This window comes from Hyla sarda, chromosome 9 (assembly GCF_029499605.1).
Source record: "Hyla sarda isolate aHylSar1 chromosome 9, aHylSar1.hap1, whole genome shotgun sequence".
Lineage (NCBI taxonomy): Eukaryota > Metazoa > Chordata > Amphibia > Anura > Hylidae > Hyla > Hyla sarda.
In genome coordinates this window covers 45599682-45622786 of record NC_079197.1, presented here as the reverse complement: position 1 = coordinate 45622786, position 23105 = coordinate 45599682, and the positions used below count along the sequence as shown (strand labels likewise).

Genomic DNA, 23105 nt, shown 5'->3' with positions numbered 1-23105 from the left:
TCCAAAACGGAGCCTCCAGCTGTTGCAAAACAACAACTCCCAGTATTGCTAGATAGCCGTTGACTGTCTAGGCATGCTGGGAGTTTTACAACAGCTGGAGGCACCCTGTTTGGGAATCACTGGCGTAGAATACCCCTATGTCCACCCCTATGCAAGTCCCTAATTTAGGCCTCAAATGCGCATGGCGCTCTCACTTTGGAGCCCTCTCATATTTCAAGGCAACAGTTTAGGGCCACATATGGGGTATCGCCGTACTCGGGAGAAATTGTGTTACAAATTTTGGGGGGTATTTTCTGCTATTACCCTTTTTAAAAATTTTAAAATTTTGGGAAACCAAGCATTTTAGGTAAAAAAATATATATATTTTTTTACATATGCAAAAGTCGTGAAACACCTGTAGGGTATTAAGGTTCACATTACCCCTTGTTATGTTCCCCGAGGGGTCTAGTTTCCAAAATAGTATGCCATGTGTTTTTTTTTTTTGCTGTTCTGGCACCATAGGGGCTTCCTAAATGCGGCATGCCCCCAGAGCAAAATTTGCTTTCAAAAAGCCAAATGTGACTTCTTCTCTTCTGAGACCTGTAGTGCGCCAGCAGAGCACTTTTCATCCCCATATGGGGTGTTTTCTGAATCGGGAGAAATTGGGCTTCAAATTTTGGGGGGTATTTTCTGCTATTACCCTTTTTAAAATTGTAAAAATTTTGGGAAACCAAGCATTTTAGGTGAAAAAAATATATATTTTTTTACATATGCAAAAGTCGTGAAACACCTGTAAGGTATTAAGGTTCACTTTACACCTTGTTATGTTTCCTGAGTGGTCTAGTTTCCAAAATGGTATGCCATGTGGTTTTTTTTTTGCTGTCCTGGCACCATAGGGGCTTCCTAAAGGTGACATGCCCCCCAAAAACCATTTGTCGCTCCTTCCCTTCTGAGCCCTCTACTGCGCCCGCCGAACAATTAACATAGACATATGAGGTATGTGCTTACTCAAGAGAAATTGGGTTTCAAATACAAGTAAAAATTTTCTCCTTTTTACCCCTTGCAAAAATTCAAAAATTGGGTCTACAAGAACATGCGAGTGTAAAAAATGAAGATTTTGAATTTTCTCCTTCACTTTGCTGCTATTCCTGTAAAACACCTAAAGGGTTAATACACTTACTGAATGTCATTTTGAATACTTTGAGGGGTGCATAATGGGGTCATTTGTGGGGTATTTCTAATATGAAGACCCTTCAAATCCACTTCAAAACTGAACTGGTCCCTGAAAAATAGTGAGTTTGAAAATCTTGTGAAAAATTTCAAAATTGCTGCTGAACTTTGAAGCCCTCTGGTGTCTTCCAAAAGTAAAAACTCATAAATTTTATGATGCAAACATAAAGTAGACATATTGTATATGTGAACCCAAAAAAAATATATTTGGAATATCCATTTACCTTACAAGCAGAGAGCTTCAAAGTTAGAAAAATCCAATATTTTCATTTTTTTCATCAAATTTTGGGATTTTTCACCAAGAAAGGAGACAAGTTACCATAAAATTTTACCACTAAGTTAAAGTAGAATATGTCACGAAAAAACTCTCTCAGAATCAGAATGATAACTAAAAGCATTCCTGAGTTATTAATGTTTAAAGTGACAGTGATCAGAATTGCAAAAAACGCTCCGGTCCTTAAGGTGTAAATTGGCCTGGTCCTTAAGGGGTTAAATAAGCATACTCCTTGGATTTTGCACAAATAATGCCCACCCCTATAACTTTTATGATCCAGCATACTCTGGATGATGTTGTTTAGTATAGCTGGCAAGCCAAGAGCCTACACAGAGCCCTGCTTGTCCCATCCACACTTCCTGTATTTCGTCCCAAAGGAGACACAGGTAATTGCTGCAGGGACAAGACAGTATTTTTTAACCTAAAAAATATACACATTTTTCAACCAGTGTATATAACAAATATAATGTTTTTATCTACATTATATAAAAAGTCTTTGCAACTGACAGGTGCGTTTTAAGTACTTTCTATAGAAAATCAAGATCGAAGATATGGAAATTCAACAGCTCAGTTTATTCTTAAATTTCATATCCTTTTTTTTAGTCAGGCAAAGGGGCACAGGGAAAAGGGGTTTCCAAGATAAGAAAACATTGCTGCTTTCTCTGCCCCCCCCCCCCCAAAAAAAACCAACAAAAAAAACAGCACCACTCCTGTCCTCAGGTTGCGCACAGTATTCCAGCTTGGCTTCAATGGGACGAAGTTGCAATACCAGACACAAACTGAGGACAAGAGTGGCAAGGTTCCTGAAAGAAGTCGGCCATGGTTTTCTAATCCTGGATAACCCCTGGTTGTTGTTAATCAAGATGGATGATTTAAACCAAAAAGATCATTTGATATGACAATAGTTTTAGCCGACTGATGACGGACTCTTATTATCCGCAAAGAAGTTAGCTATGTTTGAAATATTCGAGCGATAATCTGACAACTGATTGTTCATTCAGGAATGATTGTTATGGAAAGTGTATTCTCAGAACATTCCCAGAAAATTTGCAAAACCTTTCCAGAATAATCACAGAAAGATCGTTCATTTTGCAAGTGTTATTGATTGTGTATGACCAGTTTTAACAACTTTCACGGCCAACATGGACTAAAATGTGGATGGTGATGTTTGCAAAGTCAAAATCGGACAATAGTTTGTTCATCCTTCATTTATCTAATTTGTATGGCTCAGCCCCACCTCTTTGACACTTGAGCATGGGGAGAAAATCATTAACACTAATAAAGGCACGTTTGATATCCTCATCCTGTCACCTCTTTGATGGTGCCTATAGCTCTTATCATAAATATGAACTGACCTATTCCCTTTAAGATCCCAGCCTATGCTTCTGGACAGTTTTATATAAGTAAAAAAAATAAAACTTGGACCTTGACAGCAAAGTAGCCCACACTCACAATGTTGAAATCTTAAATCTTAATCTCAAAATTACCGAAATTAACAGTGGAACTGGAACTTGTTCCTGTGGGTTCTGTTCTTTTGGGCCCCTAAGAAATTGGAGCCGTGGGCAGTTGCCCAGTTTGCCAACTGCTAAAACTGTCCAAATTATTTTTGAATGGTTCTTATAGGCTAGGTTTCCACACAGTTTTTTTTTTTTTTTGTTTTTGTTTTTTGGAACACTGCAACTTCAGTATAAGAACCAAAGTCAGAAGTGGATCCAGCCGGAAGAAGTATAAGTCCTTCCTTTTATAATTGCCATTGCTTTTTGAATACACTTGTCAATTTGGCTCCAAAACATCAGTGGCAGTTCTCCCAAAAAAAAAATAAAAAAAAATGAAAAAAACCTGTGTGGAAACCTAGCCTTATACTTCAGTACTACTATGAAGTATTTCTCAAGATGTTAAGTTGTAATCTTTTCCATGCTCTTATCCTTAACCTAATGCACATGTCAGATAGAGACCATTATGCGTGATAAGCTTCAAGTAAGTACTAAGCTCAGAGGAATCACTACTCTATTTTACATGTGGTTTAGTAGAATTTTATTTTTTGATCTGACTTTCCATAAACCATTCATAGAAAGCAGCAAAGGTTTGCCTGGGAATGTATTATTAGATATATTGGTTCCCCATCTGGCTTGTTTCAGTTACCTAGATTTAAGTAGGCTCAATGCTGTGTAAAATGTGACAAACTGCTAAATTTAACACCCTTGGATAACATACTGTAATGCCTCAATGTTGTCGATGGCTTAATTCTAAGTGCTCCATTCCTTTCATCATGTCATCCATTGCTTGAAACCAAGCTGTGTCTCTGAAAAGCACACCTATAAATTGGCCTTGTAAAAGATGAAATAGTCCTGGCATATTGTCTTAATTTGTGATGTAAGACTTTTCAGAGTTGTTCTTTTCTGTTTTGTTTCTCTACTACTACTACTAATTTAGTAGTAGAAAAATACAAGATATACCAGTGGATAAAATTATAAATCTTTTTTCAAATACAGATTATCAGATCTATTAGCTATATTCCATATTACAGGGAAATAGATTTTATGTTAATTTTATCATAGAAATTTAAATCTGGTTAGATTCTTCTTCTCTATGGTAGGTACCAACTGTGGGGGTGGAGTAGCTGATTCTGTACAGCATCTTACTGGTAAAGTGGAGCCTTGTGCTCTGATCTGGCCAGGATTCGTGGTAAGCAGATCAATTCACCTGCTTTGCTATTTGCTAACTTTTTATTCATATATTTGCCAAAAGCGGACAGCCAATCAGCAAAACATGATTTGGGTAAAAATGTTCCTTACCGCCTGCCAAGAGCCTGAGCTTTAATTCCTACAGCAAATGATTTATCAGCCATGTAATAGGATTAACAAATATTTTTTGTAATAATATTTCTCTTTTTTTCTATGGGCTTATTCAGCCAAATTAGGAGAACACAGCTCATTCTAAGAGGAAAACAGAGCTGCTTGTAAAGGGTTAATCTGCCAGTGGAGGAGGACATAGCTACTTGAAAAGTGAATCAGAATTTCTGACTATTTACACAGAAAGGCAGCAGCAGCCACATCACTGCTACAACAGGGTTTACATCTGCTCCTGCTTCAAGCCTCTTCCTCTGTAGTACACAAGAATCCATATTACATTGCTCTGAAAGAGTCAGGGCTGTGGAGTCGATAAATGTTCCGACTCAGACGTTTGTTGTACTTCTGACTCCTCTGTATTAATATGCGAATGTCTTTATAAACACTTACAGTTGAATCCAAGAAGCTGTTCCACCAAGTTCTTCTAAGCTCTTCTAGCAGAGAGAGGTAGTTGGGCAGAAGCTGCTGCCTTCTCCTTTTTGTGTGCTGATCTGCTGCTGAAGATAGGGAAGTGGGAGGATCCAGGAAGGGGCATTTATTATAAAACATGATTTCCCTAGTAGAATCCCATAGTCATGTTTAAAGTTTAAGCTAACAATCAGAGTTTACAAGTTTTTATAGCCTTAGCTGAATGGCAGCAGTTTTTACAATGGTTTACAGCTTCAGTCTTGAACTATTGACCCTCCATTCCCTTCACTTATTCAAGTGTCTCTAGTCCTGCAAAAAACATATTTACTAACTTTATCAGTGAGAGGCTAGGTTACCCATGGGTTCCCTGTAACTGCAGAACACAACACTATGGAAAGTATAAGTATTGCCGCTCCTAATTGTGCGTTGCGTGCCATATAGTGAAGTACATGAAAAGCATGCTTCTTAACGATCACTTAACGTGTTCATTTTGCGGTTACATGAGGCACTGCATGCATTGGTCTTTATTCTTACAGTAGAGAAGTCGGTGCATTGTCTGCCGACTCCGATTCCGGGTACCCAAAATTTCGCCCGACTCCACAGCACTGGAAAGAGTACCATATTTTTAAAAACCTTCCTGGTTTTGTTACATTAACCCTATAGAGTACTAACAATGTGATTTTACTGCTCTCACAGCTGCTATTGGACCCTGAGATTTTCCTCCATGGTACACAGCTATATCTTATTCTCTCCATTTCAGGGGACAGGACCAGAGCTGCGCTGTTTGCTGGTAATACGCACAATTAGACCTTCCTTTCCCTCACTTTTCTGGGCATTCACAGCACAACAGTCCTCTTCTCTAAGCCATGACCTATTACTGGTGAAAGTGCAGTGAACTGACTAGGTTGCACTGTGCTTGGAGATGATTTACATAGTACAATACTATAGTTGACATGTGGAGGAAGAAGGGCTTACAGATGCACTGGCTTTGCTTAGTGCTATGTGAGCAGAAATAAAAGAAACAGAGGAACTTCAGCAAGGAATGGGTTACAATAAAGGAAAACTGTCATCAGTGTCACCGCACTAACCTGATGTTACAGGCAGGTAGTGTGGGTGACACTGATGACAACCTTACATGTCCGCAATCCGTGCTACCATTCTCCTGGTTTCTTCATCGGTTCCCTTTGTTCGGCCGGCAGGCTTGGGGCACTCGTGGGGCTTCTTGATGTCACCGCTGCTGTTTATCTGCTGGGCCTTGCTGCAAGCGGGCCTAGGGAAATAGCAGGAGTGACATTTAGAAGCTCCGCTTGTGCCCCAAGCCTGCTTGCCGAACTGAGGGAGCAGATGGAAATACTGGGAGAGCGGAATCACGGATCGTGGACACGTGAATATGGTTGTTACTTGCACTACCTGCCTGTAACAGCAGGTTAGTACGGTGACACTGATGAGTTTTCCTTTAAGCATCTAACTACTGGTGCTGCTGTGAAGAAACTAAAGAACGTAGGTAGTGGGAGATTATACTGCAGCACTGTGGACATAAGATTAGCGATAAGAGGAAAGCATTGCTTTACCTTTCAGGAACAGTGTGGATCATTTTTAGCAGGCAGACTGTGTTAGAATGAATGTACACATTCCAGGCTTTCTTTCTTTTATGGTAAACCCTGCTCATACTTTCTGTGCTCTTGTTACTAAAGACAAATTTGCCAGCAGATTGCAAGGAAGTCTCTTTTCACCTTATTGGGTTTCACAAGAGGTGTTAATTGTTAAGGCTTTATATCTAAATCTACATTCCTGTTTCTGACCAACAAAATAAGACATGTCGAGGTTAATAATTTAACTTCTTCTTGTACCCCATCCCCCTTTATTAGGTACTTTGTGCTTCATTGAGCTACCTACAACAGACTACAGGTGAAACTCGAAAAATTTGAATATCGTGCAAATGTTCATTGTATTTCATTAATGCAACTTAAAAGGAAAGGAAGCATGAAGTGCTACAAAATCTCCTTGTAGATGGATGCGTTGACCCTGGACTTAATGAAGCCCACCAACACCAGCAGATGACAGGGCTCCCCTGTTGTAGTTGTAGTTTTGCAACATCTGAAGGTCCGCAGATTGAAGACCACTCTTCCCCTTTCCTTACCTGGTTGCACTTCGGCAGGTCAGGTCAGGCGGCGGGTCTTGCGGGATGCGGGGTCAGTGAAGCAGATGAGTGATGTCCTCTCCCAGCTTCTCTGTGCGGCATCAGGGATGTCCCTTTTCGGCGGCGACTACAGGAAATGAAAAGTGACGTCACTGATGCCGCACAGAGAAGCCGGCAGAGGACGTCACTCATCTGCTTCACTGACCACAGCCCGCAAGACCCGCCGCCTGACCTGACCTGCCAAAGCGCAACCAGGTAAGGAAAATAACAAAACTATAAAAAAGCGGGGGAAAATGGGGAATGATGAGGGAGGGGGGAGGTAGGGAAAATGAAAAGTAAATCTCACAGGTACTGGTGGATAGTGCGGGAGACGCTGATTAAAAGGCCGGGCAGATCCAGACAAGGTAGGGCTCATTTTAATCAGCGTCTCCCGCACTATCCACCAGTACCTGTGGATAGTGCGGGAGAAAACAAGTGACAGTTTTCCAGAGCAGGGAGGAGACGCCGCTGGTCACTGATTTAAGATTGCTGCGGCCGTGCTGCTAATACTTAACAAGCAACCGCTGCTGCGGCTGCTTTAAATCAGTGACCAGAAGACTTATCGGCGTATAACACGCAGGCAGACTTTTTGCCTTAAATTTTAGTTTTAAAAGTGCGTGCTATACGCCGATAAATGCGGTATACAACTTCCTCTGTAGTATACAGCATCTGATAAGTACTGGAAGGGTTAAGATTTTTAAATAGAAGTAAATTACAAATCTGTTTAACTTTCTGGAACCAATTGATTTGAAAAAAAAAATTTGTTTTCTCTCGTACTATCCTTGTAAAGAGTACCTCTCATGATCTTGTAAAATTTTACAAACCGCCCCCTGCCTTTATTTTAATAATTTTTTTTTTGGTCTTCTACCTTGATATTCCTCTGTATTTTATGCCCAGACTGGGAAGGGGCGTTACCCAGCAGGCGTGACACCATCTGAAGCCATACAGGGGAGAACTTTCTCCCTCACTCTACTACACACAGCCTAGTGTGTGAGGTGAGCTATGATTGGCTAAGGCTGCACACACGTAATAACAAGAGAAATGGAGCACTCACCCGGACAGCAGCAACTTCGGACCCATGTGATTGTCCACTTCGGACCCATGTGGGGAGGCGGTAGATTGGAACCGCGGGAGTTCAGATGCCGGCCACGGACTGTATCATGCCACTTGGTGCTTTGTCAGGCCGTAATCGCGTCATCACATATACTCCATGGATTTTAACCCCGTCCGAAAGAAAATGCAGATGCGTAAAGTGCATTAGCACCGATTAACTATTTCAGTGCTAAACAAAAATGTGTGTGAGTTAAAAACAAATGGAATACCGAAACTTCATAGAATACTTAATTTTTTTTAAAGCAAAGTACATTAGAAAGATTTTTTTTATTTACCATAAGAAATGCAATAGCATTACCATTTAAGTGCAACTTCTACCTTCTCTACCTTCAGGGCATCCTTTCTGTAAACCAGTGTCTAGAACTGAGCTGCCTACTCCAGGTGAAGCCACACCAATGCTTTATAAAGTGGCAATGTTATGTCCTTGTCCCATAAGTCAATGCTTCTTTTAATACTTGACAATATGATGTTGATTTTTGAAGCATTTAATTGACATTGCATGCTGTTCTGTAGTCTATGATCTACAGGTACACCCAGATCCCAAAAAGCACACTGGGAGGCCCAGGATCTAGTGATTTGGTGGCAGTCCTAGCGGTCAGACATTTATCACTCCTCCTGTACATAGATAACAAATGTCCTCTGTGGGAAATCCGCTTTACTGGATACTTATCTGTAGTTCTTTTAACGGTTAACAGTCTGTACTTATTGAAATTTATTGAAATAGTTATTTACATTTGTCTAAGTTGGTGAACGTAAATTTTTGTCTATTTAAAAAAAAAAAAAAAACGACTCGTTGTGTTTAGAGATGAGCGAATTTACAGTAAATTCGATTCGTCACGAACTTCTCGGCTCGGCAGTTGATGACTTATCCTGCATAAATTAGTTCAGCTTTCCGGTGCTCCAGTGGGCTGGAAAAGGTGGATACAGTCCTAGGAAAGAGTCTCCTAGGACTGTATCCACCTTTTCCAGCCCACGGGAGCCGAGAAGTTCGTGACGAATCGAATTTACTGTAAATTCGCTCATCTCTAGTTGTGTTACTTACTGCTTTGAGGAACAGCCCAGTGCTTTTTTCAGGCTATGAGACGTGAGTTCTCTACTTATGTCAGACATCAACGCAAAGCAGGGTCTCCAAAGCAGCAAGTGCACCGATGCATTATCGGTGCCATTTCTGTTGTGTGAATTAGTAAAGTTCTTGTGATGACATCCTAGTCACATGACCATGAGTTCACAGGTCCCGAAGTCAGTTGGCTGTACAATACGTGTCTGAGACTAGGGTAAAGCTGAGCTTACAGATGAGGTAAAAGCTCCTTATTCCCATCTGCAGAATACTGTTGCACTGTAGCATTTGTTTGGCACTGCTGGAGAGGAATTATGGTGCTGCACTGTGATATTTGCTGCTCCTTGAAAGATATTTTGTGCTTCACTGTGCTGTTTGGTTCTGTTGGAGATGCTGTATTTTTCGTCATATAAGACGCTCCAGCATATAAGACGCACCTAATTTTATAGGATAAAAATCTAGAAAATAAAGATTCTGAACCAAATACAATGTAAAGTATTGGACAGTGATCTTCAACCTGCGGACCTTCAGATGTTGCAAAACTACAACTCCCTGCATGCCCGGACAGCCGTTGGCTGTCCGGGTATGCTGGGAGTTGTAGTTTTGCAACATCTGGAGGTCCGCAGGTTGAAGACCACTGGTATAGGAGGTAGTACTCACGTGTCCCCGCCACTCCTGACCCGGATGTCTCCCTCCATCACTGTCGCCGCGTCCCCGTCGCTTTGGAAGGTCTCTGTTGCCCGGTATCCTCGCTCTCCGTTGCTGCCATGACGCCGCTAAGCACGCCGCTCCTATTGGATGATGGGACGGCGTGCGTGACGGCGTGATGACGACAAAGGAGAGCGCTGCCCATGCAGGGGATCCCGACACGGAGCAGACACCAAGGAGGCAGGTAAGGTCCCTCCCGGTGTCCCGTAAGCTGTTCGGGACGCAGCGATTTCACCGGGGCGGTTCCGAACAGCCCGACGGGTTAGTGTTATTTTCGCTTCAGACGCGGCGGTCAGCTTTGATCGCCGCGTCTGAAGGGTTAATACAGGGCATCACCACGATCGGTCATGTCCTATATTAGCCGCAGGTCCCGGCCGTTGATGGCCGCAGGGTCCGCAGCGATAGGTGTATATTCGCCTTATAAGACGCACCAACTTTTCCTCCTCAGTTTTGGTGAAGAAAAAGTGCGTCTTATAAGGCAAAAATACGGTATGTTGTGAGGATATACATGTTTGCTATTTTCTATTTTGGTTATATAGGGGTTTTCACATTTTCTATACTTTTCAATTGTAATTATTATTATTTTTTGTTTTTGTTTTCCTATTTCTTACTGAGGAACCGTGGTAATTTCTCAAAATGCAGTTTCCTGGTATGTATAGATTAGGGGGGCTGATCACATATAATTTTCCTTTGGAAAAGGGATAAGATGTCTAGGGGCGGAGTACACCTTTAAGGGCGCATTCACAGGAGTCAGGAAAGCTTCCGATTCTCAGTGGAAAATCCGCAGCATTTAGGCATGTATATCCCCACCAAAATATGCAAATTGTGGTGCAGGTTTGCTTCTGTAGATTTTCAGTACAGATATTGTAAAAAGTGTTAAAAAATCACAATAATATTTTACTGCAAATTTTGACAGCCCAATGTAAAGTTTACATTTAAAATCTGCACTAGAGGTCAATCTCTGTGTGGATTCTATACAGGTTCTTCTCAAAAAATTTGCATATTGTGCTAAAGTTCATTATTTTCCATAATGTATTGATAAAAATTAAACTTTCATATATTTTAGATTCATTGCACACCAACTGAAATATTTCAGGTCTTTTATTGTTTTAATACTGATGACTTTGGCATACAGCTCATGAAAACCCAAAATTCCTATCTCAAAAAATTAGCATATCATGAAAAGGTTCATTAAAACGAGCTATTAACCTAATCATCTGAATCAACTAACTCTAAACACCTGCAAAAGATTCCTGAGGCTTTAAAAAAAAAACAGCCTGGTTCATTACTCAAAACCCCAATCATGGGTAAGACTGCCGACCTGACTGTTGTCCAGAAGGCCATCATTGACCCCTCAAGCAAGAGGGTAAGACCCAGAAAGAAATTTCTGAACAAATAGGCTGTTCCCAGAGTGCTGTATCAAGGCACCTCAGTGGGAAGTCTGTGGGAAGGAAAAAATGTGGCAGAAAACGCTCCACAACGAGAAGAGGTGACCGGACCCTGAGGAAGATTGTGGAGAAGGACCGATTCCAGACCTTGGGGGACCTGCGGAAGCAGTCGACTGAGTCTGGAGTAGAAACATCCAGAGCCACAGTGCACAGGTGTGTGCAGGAAATGGGCTACAGGTGCCGCATTCCCCAGGTCAAGCGCCTGGCCTGGGCTACAGAGAAGCAGCACTGGACTGTTGCTCAGTGGTCCAAAGTACTTTTTTTCGAATGAAAGCAAATTTTGCATGTCATTCGGAAATCAAGGTGCCAGAGTCTGGAGGAAGACTGGGGAGAAGGAAATGCCAAAATGCCTGAAGTCCAGTGTCAAGTACCCACAGTCAGTGATGGTCTGGGGTGCCATGTCAGCTGCTGGTGTTGGTCCACAGTGTTTTATCAAGGGAAGGGTCAATGCAGCTGCTATCAGGAGATTTTGGAGCACTTCATGCTTCCATCTGCTGAAAATCTTTATGGAGATGAAGATTTCATTTTTCAGCATGACCTGGCACCTGCTCACAGTGTCAAAACCACTGGTAAATGGTTTACTGACCATGGTATTACTGTGCTCAATTGGCCTGCCAACTCTCCTGACCTGAACCCCATAGAGAATCTGTGGGATATTGTGAAGAGAAAGTTGAGACGCAAGACCCAACACTCTGGATAAGCTTAAGGCCGCTATCGAAGCATCCTGGGCCTCCATAACACCTCAGCAGTGCCACAGGCTGATTGCCTCCATGCCCCACCGCATTGAAGCAGTCATTTCTGCAAAAGGATTCCCGACCAAGTATTGAGTGCATAACTGAACATAATTATTTGAAGGTTGACTTTTTTTGTATTAAAAACACTTTTCTTTTATTGGTCGGATGAAATATGCTAATTTTTTGAGATAGGAATTTTGGGTTTTCATGAGCTGTATGCCAAAATCATCAGTATTAAAACAATAAAAGACCTGAAATATTTCAGTTGGTGTGCAATGAATCTAAAATATATGAAAGTTTAATTTTTATCTTTACATTATGGAAAAAAATGAACTTTAGCACAATATGCTAATTTTTTGAGAAGAACCTGTACAGATTTTTTCCATAGTGTATGAATGGTGTGTTAAAATCTCATTCATGTCTCTGGTATTGTCATATGTCGAAGAGTTTCCTCACAGAAAATGCTCAGTATATCCCACCCGTGTGAAAGTATCCTTTTGCTCCTAGAAAGTGTGTCTGCATTCAATAGCTGTATTTATTTTTACTCCACTTCAGAACGTACTACAGCTGAATACTTGTAATAAACATGGACTTGTCATTTGCTAAAAAATTTTTGTGTTTTGGGCTTTGAAGCTAATTTGTTCCATCCATTTAACACATGTTCGCTTTGCCATAGTTCTTAGTTTCTCCACTGTTTACTGATCTAAAGACGCAATATTTTATCCACTCGGCTCAGCACGCAGCTCTTAGGAATTCAGCGTATGCAAGCGAAAGCGAAATTGTAGACTGAGTTTTTCTAAAACCCCGACGTAGATCCAGTGTATAAAATGATAGAAATGTTGGTGCCATTTTTAGCTAAATAAATATTGCATGTCAGAATGTTTGTGGAATTCCTGCCGACGGCATAATCCTTTATCTTGCCCCAATGAAAGGCGTGCATGTTGAGCATTGTGTGGAGAATGTTGTGGCAATCCATCACATCCAATATATTATGTTAAGAGGGAAAATATGTTGGTATGGCAAAAGAAAACTTTGCTGATTGCAAGTGTTGTTATTTTGTGATCCATGCACAGAACGAGCTTGTTATTTCAGGAATACTCAGCCTCACAATAGTTCATTTAAGGATGATAGAAGAGACACGGACATCAAAAAATAGTAAAACAGAAATTTTTATTTTACGTCTGATGTCCACTAGGTGTGGTCTCTGCTAAATGAATAAAGCTTTTGTTCATTGAAACCAGACTATGGTTTCCAGAGACTTTCCATATGACACATTACCAAATTATATTGTTTCATGTCTTAGAAAGCAATGGAGCAACTGTGGTATCGCTGGCATTTCATCTTTCCATGGTGTGAATCTCTCTACTGTGGGTTCTCATGGTTAAATAGTCTTTTCCTGTGGATGTGCCATAAATGTCTAAGTTTTCATGTTTTATATGTTCAGTAAACTGTAGGAGAGTTGGAGTCACACAATGTTTTGTAGTAGTATTAGGGTTTATGGTCTGCTACCAAGGAGAGACTTGTACAAATTGCACTAACCTAAATATAAACTACACTTATAATCTCAGCACTTTGGCAGTATTGGAAGCCCATAGAGAACAAACGAAGCACTGGTGGTTAGAGGATAACTTTTAAAGTAGGCAATACCCCTTTAAGGAATAACAAAGTGAAGGTAGTGGAGGGGCCATTACAAAGCCTTGACCTTAAATGGGCACTGTGAGATACAATAACTTTTTGATATTTTATAAAGCATGCAAAAACAATATGTTTTGTCATTGCTTTCATCAGTAAATTTTCAGTATTTCATACTGAAAAAGCCAGTCAAAAAAGTGGCCTACTTTACTGAGAGAGTAGTGGATGCATGGAATAGCATTCCTGCAGAAGTGGTCGCTGCAAATACAGTGAAGGAGTTTAAGCATGCATGGGATAAGCATAAGGCTATCCTTCATATAAGATAGGGCCAGGGGATTACATTTTGAGAAATGTGAAAAGCTGAGATTTTATGAATCCAATTATTTTATGATTTTCAGCTGTAGTTCATAAGGTTGGAAAAAGACAAGCAGCCATCATGTCAAACCTAAAAACCTACTGTGTTGATCCAGAGTACGGCAAAATACCCTTGTCAGGCAGATGCTAATTGACCCATACTGGTGTAAAATGTTCTTTCAGACTCAAACAATGGCGGAATTAATCTCTAGATCAATGTTCTATCTCCATAAATCTAGTATTACTTCTAGTTATAGATTTTTCAAGAAAACCATCTAGGTCTCTGTTAATAAAAGAGTAGTCTAGGATTGGAAACCTTATCCCTTATCCTAAGGCTAGAAGATAAGTCTCAGATCGCGGGAGGTCTTGGCTCTCCGGCCAGATAGCGCGTGTCGACCACCGCACAAAGCGGCTGCTGACACGCCCCCTCAATACAGTGCTATGGCAGAGCCAGAGTTTGCAAAGCCAGCGCTTCGGCTCTCCCATAGAGTTTTATTGAGGGGGCGTGTTAGCTGCCACTTCGTGCAGTGGTCGACACGTTCCCTTCCTGCGGACTGCCAGGGCCCCGTACGGGAGATCACGGGGATCCCAGCGGTCAGACTCCCTGCGATTGGAAAACCTATCCCCTATCCTTAGTCCTGGAGTACTCCTTTTAAATATGTTCAATGAATCTAGGAAAGGAAATATGCAAAGCAGCTCATCAGGTTCCCTGAACATCAACATGAGACATATTAACACATTTTAACACGTTTTTCACCGAGGGGAATGAAACGACATTAGAAATGCAAATCCATACTATTGAGAAGTCCCCCCCCCATTGTCTTGTAGCCCAGCATCCTCATTTCATGTATCAACCTATTATTAGGCACAGTATTGAATACCTTTAAGAAGTCCAGATACCCACCATTGACAGCTTTACCCATGTCCATATGTCCATACTAGGAATGACTGCAGTGTAGCATTTATTAGAAAACTTACAAACGCCTCCTAAGTTTCAGGATTTGACCCCTTTTTTAATATTGCCACCACATTTGCAGTGCGTCGGTCCTGTGGAACAAATTCTGTCATTATAGATTTCCTTAAAGTGGATTCCCTTGTCAGAAACAGTGTATCTTGCGGTGCTATGCTGTTTATAAATCATTGACTAAAGGTGTTATTCAGCGGGAGGGACCTTTTGGTAGTTGCACAGGATTTCAAAAACAAACCTTTACTCACCTCTAGTGTTCACGCGGTGTCTCCAGTATCCCTCTCAGGTCCCCAGCCAGGTCCTCTTCCTGTCAGAAATCATGATGACTGGGCCCAGAGTCACATTTGGGCCCGCAAATGTCGTTCTTCCCCATACAGCCAATTACTGGCTGAGGTGGGACAGGCTATTATTAAATAATAATGTAGAAGCCTTTGAGTAGAACGATTTTAGTTCTCATGGTATGGGTCTGCCATCTTGTTACCATTTCCCCTCTGATATGGTTCTCCCAATGCAACTTACATTTGTTATGATGCCTCCGGCTTTGCGGAGATGGAGGACTTTGAGCAATGGCAGTAATGAGTCTACCCTTTAAGTGCAGCATGTGGTTGATCAGTGAAGGAAAACCTCTGCCCCTGCCTCACAATGTTGAGTAACCTGTGAGATGGCTTTGGCTGACTGTCTACTGTGTATGGGAGCCTCTCGACTCTTTCAAAAAGATGATGTTGGGGAGAGAATGGTTGGGATTGTTAGAGTTTAACTGCCTGACCATGTTTTTCTGAAAGAGATAAGACTTTGCCATAGCTGAGTGGCTGCAATCTGCACTTTTGCTCTTAATAGAGGACATGTTAATGTTTGACCATTCCAAGTGTTCATTTGTATGGTGATGCTGGGAGAGATAGCTGTCAGGTCGTAATATGCTATGAAACTTCACAACAAAGCCATTGCCAGTCCAGATATCTGATATATTCTGTGTTCTAAGCACCTGATGCAACTAATGATGACCTTTATACTCGAGAAAACACCTAAATTGAAAATGTGTACCCCTAACAGGTATTATGTTTAGGGGTTGAATGATTCCAGTAGGCATTATTTAGTGTAACCTTTTCAGATGCAACTTGTTATACTAGCTAAGTTCAGCTATTCTCATTTATTTTATTTTATTTTATTATTATAATTTTTTATTTTTTTGCAAACCGCTTATGAATGCCTTATCAGTCGGTTTTCTGCTACTTCCATTACACTTGGGGACTTATAACAAACTTCTATCAATGTTTTATTATTCTTTCTCCCTTCACTCCACTCTTATGGTCTCCATATTCTTATTTTCCTCATGTGATGAGCTTAATGCAGAATTTTCCATGTAAACAGCGTTTCTTATTTGTATGGTCATTACAGTCTGTAACCCTTCAAATTATTCACCCAGTCAGCACCCAGTGTTATTTAGGTATCTGACATTAATAAACATGCACATTATAAACATTATTTCTTCCATTCCATCCCAGATAAATGTTTTCAATGACCTCCTATTGTACATAGTAATCGCCCTTACCCCAGTCTCTTAACATTCTAGCAACCTTTTAGCTATCCTCTCTCCCAACACTGCTGCAGCCTGAATGGGGAATTCAGGAGTATCCTATCCCTTCTGTAGGGCCTGTAGCCAACAGAGTAGTTGGCCCAGTCCTTCATAAACCCAAACCTCTCCTTCCTTCATTGCTTACTTGCCCCCTTATCTCCTACTGCCTCTTTGGTGTGGCATGAGGTACTAGTAGTGGTAGGAAGTAGTATTCAGAAAATACTACTTTTGAAGTCCTTGCCCAAAGCTTATAGCCTAAGTCACTAAAATAGAAAATATAAATTTGAAGTCATGTGAGCCATGATTACCAGTCCTTCCTAGTTATCTGTCAACCAAATCAGCGGTATGTCTTGAACCCTAGGCAGATAAACTGTGTTACAATCCTGGTCTTTAAACCATTAGCCCTCATTTTCCTGCATCTCCATACTTCTATACCAACCGGCATAGCAAAGATAAATTGAAACAGTACAATTGAATGCAGCCAAACAGTAAGTGACCCCCCCCCCCCTTCTTAAGGGAACCTGTCAGTGGTCTCTCATTTAAAGGGAGCCTGTCACTGGTCTCATGCTACCTAAATGACGGGCAGCATGAAACAGACAGGGAGGATGGTCTTGACACACTATAATTTATTCTGAAATGCTCAGGTGTTTTGGAGAAATCATAGTTTTGATAAACCACCGGAATGGGGTAACAAGTTATGGGGAAGGGGTGGTCTCTGGAGCTGCTCTCTCCCCGTTGGCTTTTGAGTAATTTATAAACACACCTAGAAAGAGACATGTCAAAGCCAGCAGTGTGGAGAGTAACTGCAAGGGACTGCCCAAATGACTACTAGCCCTATTCACAGAGGCTTTTTAAAAGTATGGTCCCTCTGGAATGCCCAAGCATTTGTCACTCCCTCTATGTTTTATGCTGTGTTCAGGCATTAAAGAATAACCCCGCTGATAAGTTCCCTTTTTACAAGGCTCACTGCTGGTCCTTCCTTTGTCCACTGCATCCTGGAAACTTTCCACCAGACCTTACCTTTGCCATTACATCTGCTTGATATATCCCACCCCTTGACAGGTGTCATTTTAATGAGACAATAAATGTTCAGTTCACCTGTCAGTGTTTTTATGTTATGGCTGATGGTTGTACAGATATAGGGGGAGATTTATCAAAACCTGTCCAGAGGAAAAGTTGCCCATAGCAACCAATCAGATCACTTCTTTCATTTTACAGAGGCTGTGTTAAAAATGAAAGAAGCGAGCTGATTGGTTGCTATGGGCAACTTTTCCTCTGGACAGGTTTTGATAAATCTCCCCCAAAGTCCTCATGCATAGCCTTTGTCCACAGTACTGGTTTATATTTAGATACAAAGGTTTCAGTCCATGTAAAAAGGCCTTAATAACTATTTTTATTTTTTTTGCTTTTTCTAAAAAAAAAATTATAACCCAAAGGTTGTGGCCACAAGCATTGGATTTTTCTATGACTGATTTTCTTTCTCTTTTCAGATCCAAGTTCAGGCAGAAACAAGAAAAAGGGTAAGTGTACATATTTTAGGAAATCGCTACATAAGGACAACATTGTAGGCAAATAATATAGACCAAAGTTGACATATCCAGGGTAACCAAAGTACTGTCGAGTTTGTTAAAACACTTCAGACACTTGTTTATTTATTTGTTTTATTTATTCATTCATTCAGTTAGCAATGTATATATATATATATATATATTTATATTTTTTATATTTATTGACCTCTATATCAGATAATCCAAAAAGGACAGGGATTAAGGGGATTGTACAAGATAACAAAAAAAGGATTCCTGTCTTTCATGAACAACTTGGGTTTACCTATTATTGCAGCTCTGTTTTGATTGACGTCAATGAGGCTGAACTGCCCTCTGACACGACCTATGCGCAGGTGTGGCACTATTTTTGGAAGAAAACAGACATGTTTTTTGTATCTTGGATGACTCTTCTAATTTCCTCCAGACTACCTCCATTTTTCTGTGATAGAAGGGGGCAGGTCTATTTGTGCCTGACTTCTGATTTGACGTGGTTAGGTGGAAATGGTTATTCTCTAGGAACACCTATTGCAATGAAAGAAGAAAGAAGTACTTTATATACATTATTTTGTTTAAGATATTATATGATCTTTTACCAATTTAGCTGATGTAGATATCTAAATGCCTTCATGGTGCAGCCAATTTTCTTGTTGCATTTTTTTCCTATTTGGCTTTAACAAGCAAATAACTTTTTTTTTATTCTACTAAGACATGTGAGGGTTCTGTTTTTTTTACACTGCACTTTACAGTAATAAGTACATGTTATCTTTATTCTTTAGGTCAGTGCAACAACAATAAATAGGTTGCATTGCAGGGCAGTCAATCTGTCACCAGGAAGCTGTGGCACATAGTAGTTGGACCTTTTAAATATCTTGATCGCTGCATTGTATCATTAACATACTCCAGGGAACTAAACCCATAGCCCATCCTTTCCCTCTCACCAACATATGTATTTGTCTAAATACCATTCATTAGCTATATAGAGCAGTTTCCTTCTTTCAGCTGTCACTTACATGCAGGGAGTGAGAGAAAAACATAATTCTCAGATCCACCTTGTCTCTTCAGTGAGACCTAGCCCCCTCCTTTCGAGACAACACCATGTGATTTCAGTTTGGTCTAGAGCTATGGCTGTACAGCCACACCTCCCCTCCCTTTTTGAGGAGCTCGTGAGCTGTGAGAGAAACTCAGAACAGATACTAAGTCGTAAACTGCACTTTTCCTGTGTAGATCTTATCACTGACTGCTGCCATTCAGAGCACAGCATGATTTATTGTTGAAGGATAATCTGAAAGAAAAGACCTGTTCAGTGTGTGTGTGTGTGTGTGTGCTGCAGTGTCAGCATGTACACAGATAGTGAAAGCAGTTGGCTTGTAGCCATTACACAGAGCTGCACTGACTTCTGGTAGTTGTAGTCCGTGCTGTAAGCAAGGAAAAAGAATATTTATGAGACATCAGGGGTCAAAGGAGCTCCAAAACCACATGAACAACTACACTGGACACAGAACAGGTATTGTGGTGGCTTTGGGGCATTTTTATTTTTCTTAATTTCCCTGGAGTACTTCTTTAAATGTGGTGGTGGTAGTATAGTATTATGTTATCATGTTGTCATTATTCACAGCGTATAGTCTTGTACAGTCATGGCCGTAAATGTTGACACCCCTGAAATTTTTCTAGAAAATTACGTATTTCTCACAGAAAAGTGTTGCAGTAATACATGTTTTGCTATACACATGTTTATTCCCTATGGGGGACATGTATCATTATTTGTGTATAGTAGAAGCAGTTTACCCCTTTTCCCGAATTCTAAATTATGTGCAGAAGCGCTAAATTTATCAATCAAGCGCAATGAGCTTCATAAATTGCGGGTAAATATAGTGATCTCCTCAATCCACTCTTTGGAAAATAGAATCGATGATTTAGAGCATCTTGCTACGTTAAACCCAAGATGGCTTATATTTGCGCCAAAAAAACTGCTCTTGCGGCAAAATTTTTGGTGTAAAGGAAAAGTACGCAGTTAATAAATCCATGTGTACTATAGATGTCACTCCAAGGTACCCTGATTCGGCCACATCTGGAGGACATGCTCTACCAAAACGTGCGCAAAAAAAAGGGCTTGCGCAAAATTTTGCGCAAAATTTTGCGCAAAAAAATACACACAGAACAGGGGTAAAATCTTTGATACATGTCCCCCTTTGTGTGTATTGGAACTAAACCAAAAAAGGGAGGAAAGGGGGCAAATTAGACATAATGTCACACCAAACTCCAAAAATGGGCTGGACACAATTATTGGCAACCTTAACTCAATATTTGGTTGCACACCCTTTGGAAAAAATAACTGAAATCAGTCGCTTCTTATAACCATCTATAAGCTCCTTACACCTCTCAGCCGGAATGTTGGACCACTCTTCCTTTGCAAACTGCTCCAGGTCGCTCTTATTGGAAGATAGCCTTTTCCCAACAGCAATTTTAAGATCTCTCCACAGATGTTCAATGGGATTTAGATCTGGACTCATTGCTGGCCACTTCAGAACTCTCCAACGCTTTGTTGCCATCCATTTCTGGGTGCTTTTTGATGTATGTTTGGGGTCATTGTCCTGCTGGAAGACCCAAGATCTCGGACGCAAGCCCAGCTTTCTGACACTGGGCTGTACAGTGCGACCCAAAATCCGTTGGTAATCCTCAGATTTCATGATGCCTTGCACACATTCAAGGCACCCAGTGCCAGAGGCAGCAAAACAACCCCAAAACATAATTGAACCTCCACCATATTTCACTGTAGGTACTGTGTTCTTTTCTTTGTAGGCCTCATTCCGTTTTCGGTAAACAGTAGAATGATATGCTTTACCAAAAAGCTCTCTCTTGGTCTCATCTGTCCACAAGATGTTTTTTCCCAGAAGTATTTTGGCTTACTCAAGTTCATTTTGACAAAAATAGTCTTTTCTCTGTGTCAGCAGTGGGGTCCTCCTGGGTCTCCTGCCATAGCATTTCATTTCATTTAAATGTTGACGGATAGTTTGCGCTGACACTGATGCTCCCTGAGCCTGCAGGACAGCTTGAATGTCTTTGGAAATTGTTTGGGGCTGCTTATCCACCATCTGGACTATCCTGCGTTGACACCTTTTCATCAATTTTTCTCTTCCATCCACGCCCAGGGAGATTAGCTACAGTGCCATAGGTTGCAAACGTCTTGATAATGCTGTGCACTGTGGACAAAGGCAAATCTAGATCTCTGGAGATGAACTTGTAACCTAAAGATTGTTGATATTTTTCCACAATTTTGGTTCTCAAGTCATCACAGTTCTCTTCTCCTCTTTCTGTTGTCCATGCTTAGTGTAACACACACAGACACACAATGCAAAGACTAAGTGAACTTCATTCCTTTTTATCTGCTTTCAGGTGTGATTTTTATATTGCCCACGCCATGATATTGGACCCAGGTGAGTTTAAAGGAGCATCATATGCTTGGAACAATCTTATTTTTCCACAATTTTGAAAGGGTGCCAATAATTTTGTCCAGACCATTTTAGGAGTTAAGTGTGACATTATGTCCAATTTGCTTTTTTTCCCTCCCTTTTTGGTTTAGTTCCAATAAACACAAAGGGAATAAGCATGTGTATAGCAAAACATGTGTTACTGCAATCCTTTTCTGTGAGAAATACTTCATTTTCTTGAAAAATTTCAGGGGTGCCAATATTTACGACCATGACTGTATTTAAGGAGAACCTACCACCTGGTTTTGTTAAATATTTGCTATCCTCCATATATATAGTTTAATGGAAAGAAATAGAACATTCCAAGAAGTTGTTTACCGTGGATGAAGACAATAGTTGGTGCTAAGTGCACAGCTATACATATAAGAAGAGATTGGAGGAGATAAATGCAGCATTTCTGACGGTCATGGAGTTTAGGAGAATAGGGTTTAAAATTACATATCTGGATGAGATAACCAGTGAAGTGGATGGCACATCTAAATGTTTGGTATACAGCTGTTTTTAAAACAATGTGTGCACTGCCTTCTGCTTTTCTTTTAGAAAATAAAAGACCATTTTATACCTATTTTATGGCCATTTAATTGCTTTGATTTTACAATGTGTGAGTCCAGCCTAAGGATGTAAACAAAGAGAGGGGGTCCTTTTTGTTGCCTTATCTGTAGCCCCTGTAATGGAATCACTGGATGCTGATATCTTTCTGTGGAGGTCGAGACAAGGGTCCTCAGGGTCTAGTAGGTGCCTGTCCATTTTATACTGTAATATATTAGAATACATGCATCATACAGTAAAAATTTCAATCATCAGTAAAAGTCTCCTAGGGAATGAAATTGAACAATATAACTCGCCCCATCCAGCTACATCAATGAAAAGTAAAAAGTTACGACTGCTGGAATGAAAAACTGAAAGAAATCTCTCTCTCCATTATTAACATCAAAATTGGCCGCATCAAGTGTATGTTTATGTTTATAGACTGTTTCACAGGCTACATATCAAAGACTCGAAGTGAAGAGCTGTACTCTAGAAGTAATGCAGTGAATTACCATGTTATGTAAATGTTCTACTTATATATGAACTCAAAAAATATTGAGCTCAGGGGGTACTATACTAATATTAAAATACATTCTTGAATTCTTTTGTTTCTCAGTGTATGCTTTATAGGGCATTTATCTTTTTTCTTCTAAAAATCACTCTCCTGTGTACATGTGGGTATAATTTCCAATCCCTTAAACTAATGTATGTTAGAATTACTCTTCTACAAACCATATGTTACATTTACTCTCTGTGTCATGGGGGAGTAAGCCATAGGGCTGATATTATATTTTCCTGTAATTTTCTGGTGTGAAGTTTACTCATTCCGAAAGACTAGGGAAGACTGTTTCATCTCGTAGAGAGCTAAATTTTGGGGTTAAACATTTTCAGGTGACGTTATGTAGGGTTTAGACCACAGGAAGTGGAATTTAGTGTTTGATTTTTTTTTTTTCATTTTGGTACATAGATCTGTCATCACTCATGACCCTACCTTGGGGTTATTTATTAATAGCGTATTTACCATATCAAGAATATCC

General features: G+C 40.5%; 1 protein-coding gene across 1 annotated transcript in view; it reads left to right on the top strand.

The window, feature by feature from the left end:
• Positions 1-23105, top strand: part of EDA (ectodysplasin A) — a 146200-nt gene that overhangs the window by 87507 nt on the left and 35588 nt on the right. Inside the window, exon 3 of the mRNA XM_056540135.1 lies at positions 17996-18025. Within this exon, the coding sequence (XP_056396110.1) occupies positions 17996-18025 (30 nt within the window). The remainder of the gene's footprint in view (positions 1-17995; positions 18026-23105) is intronic.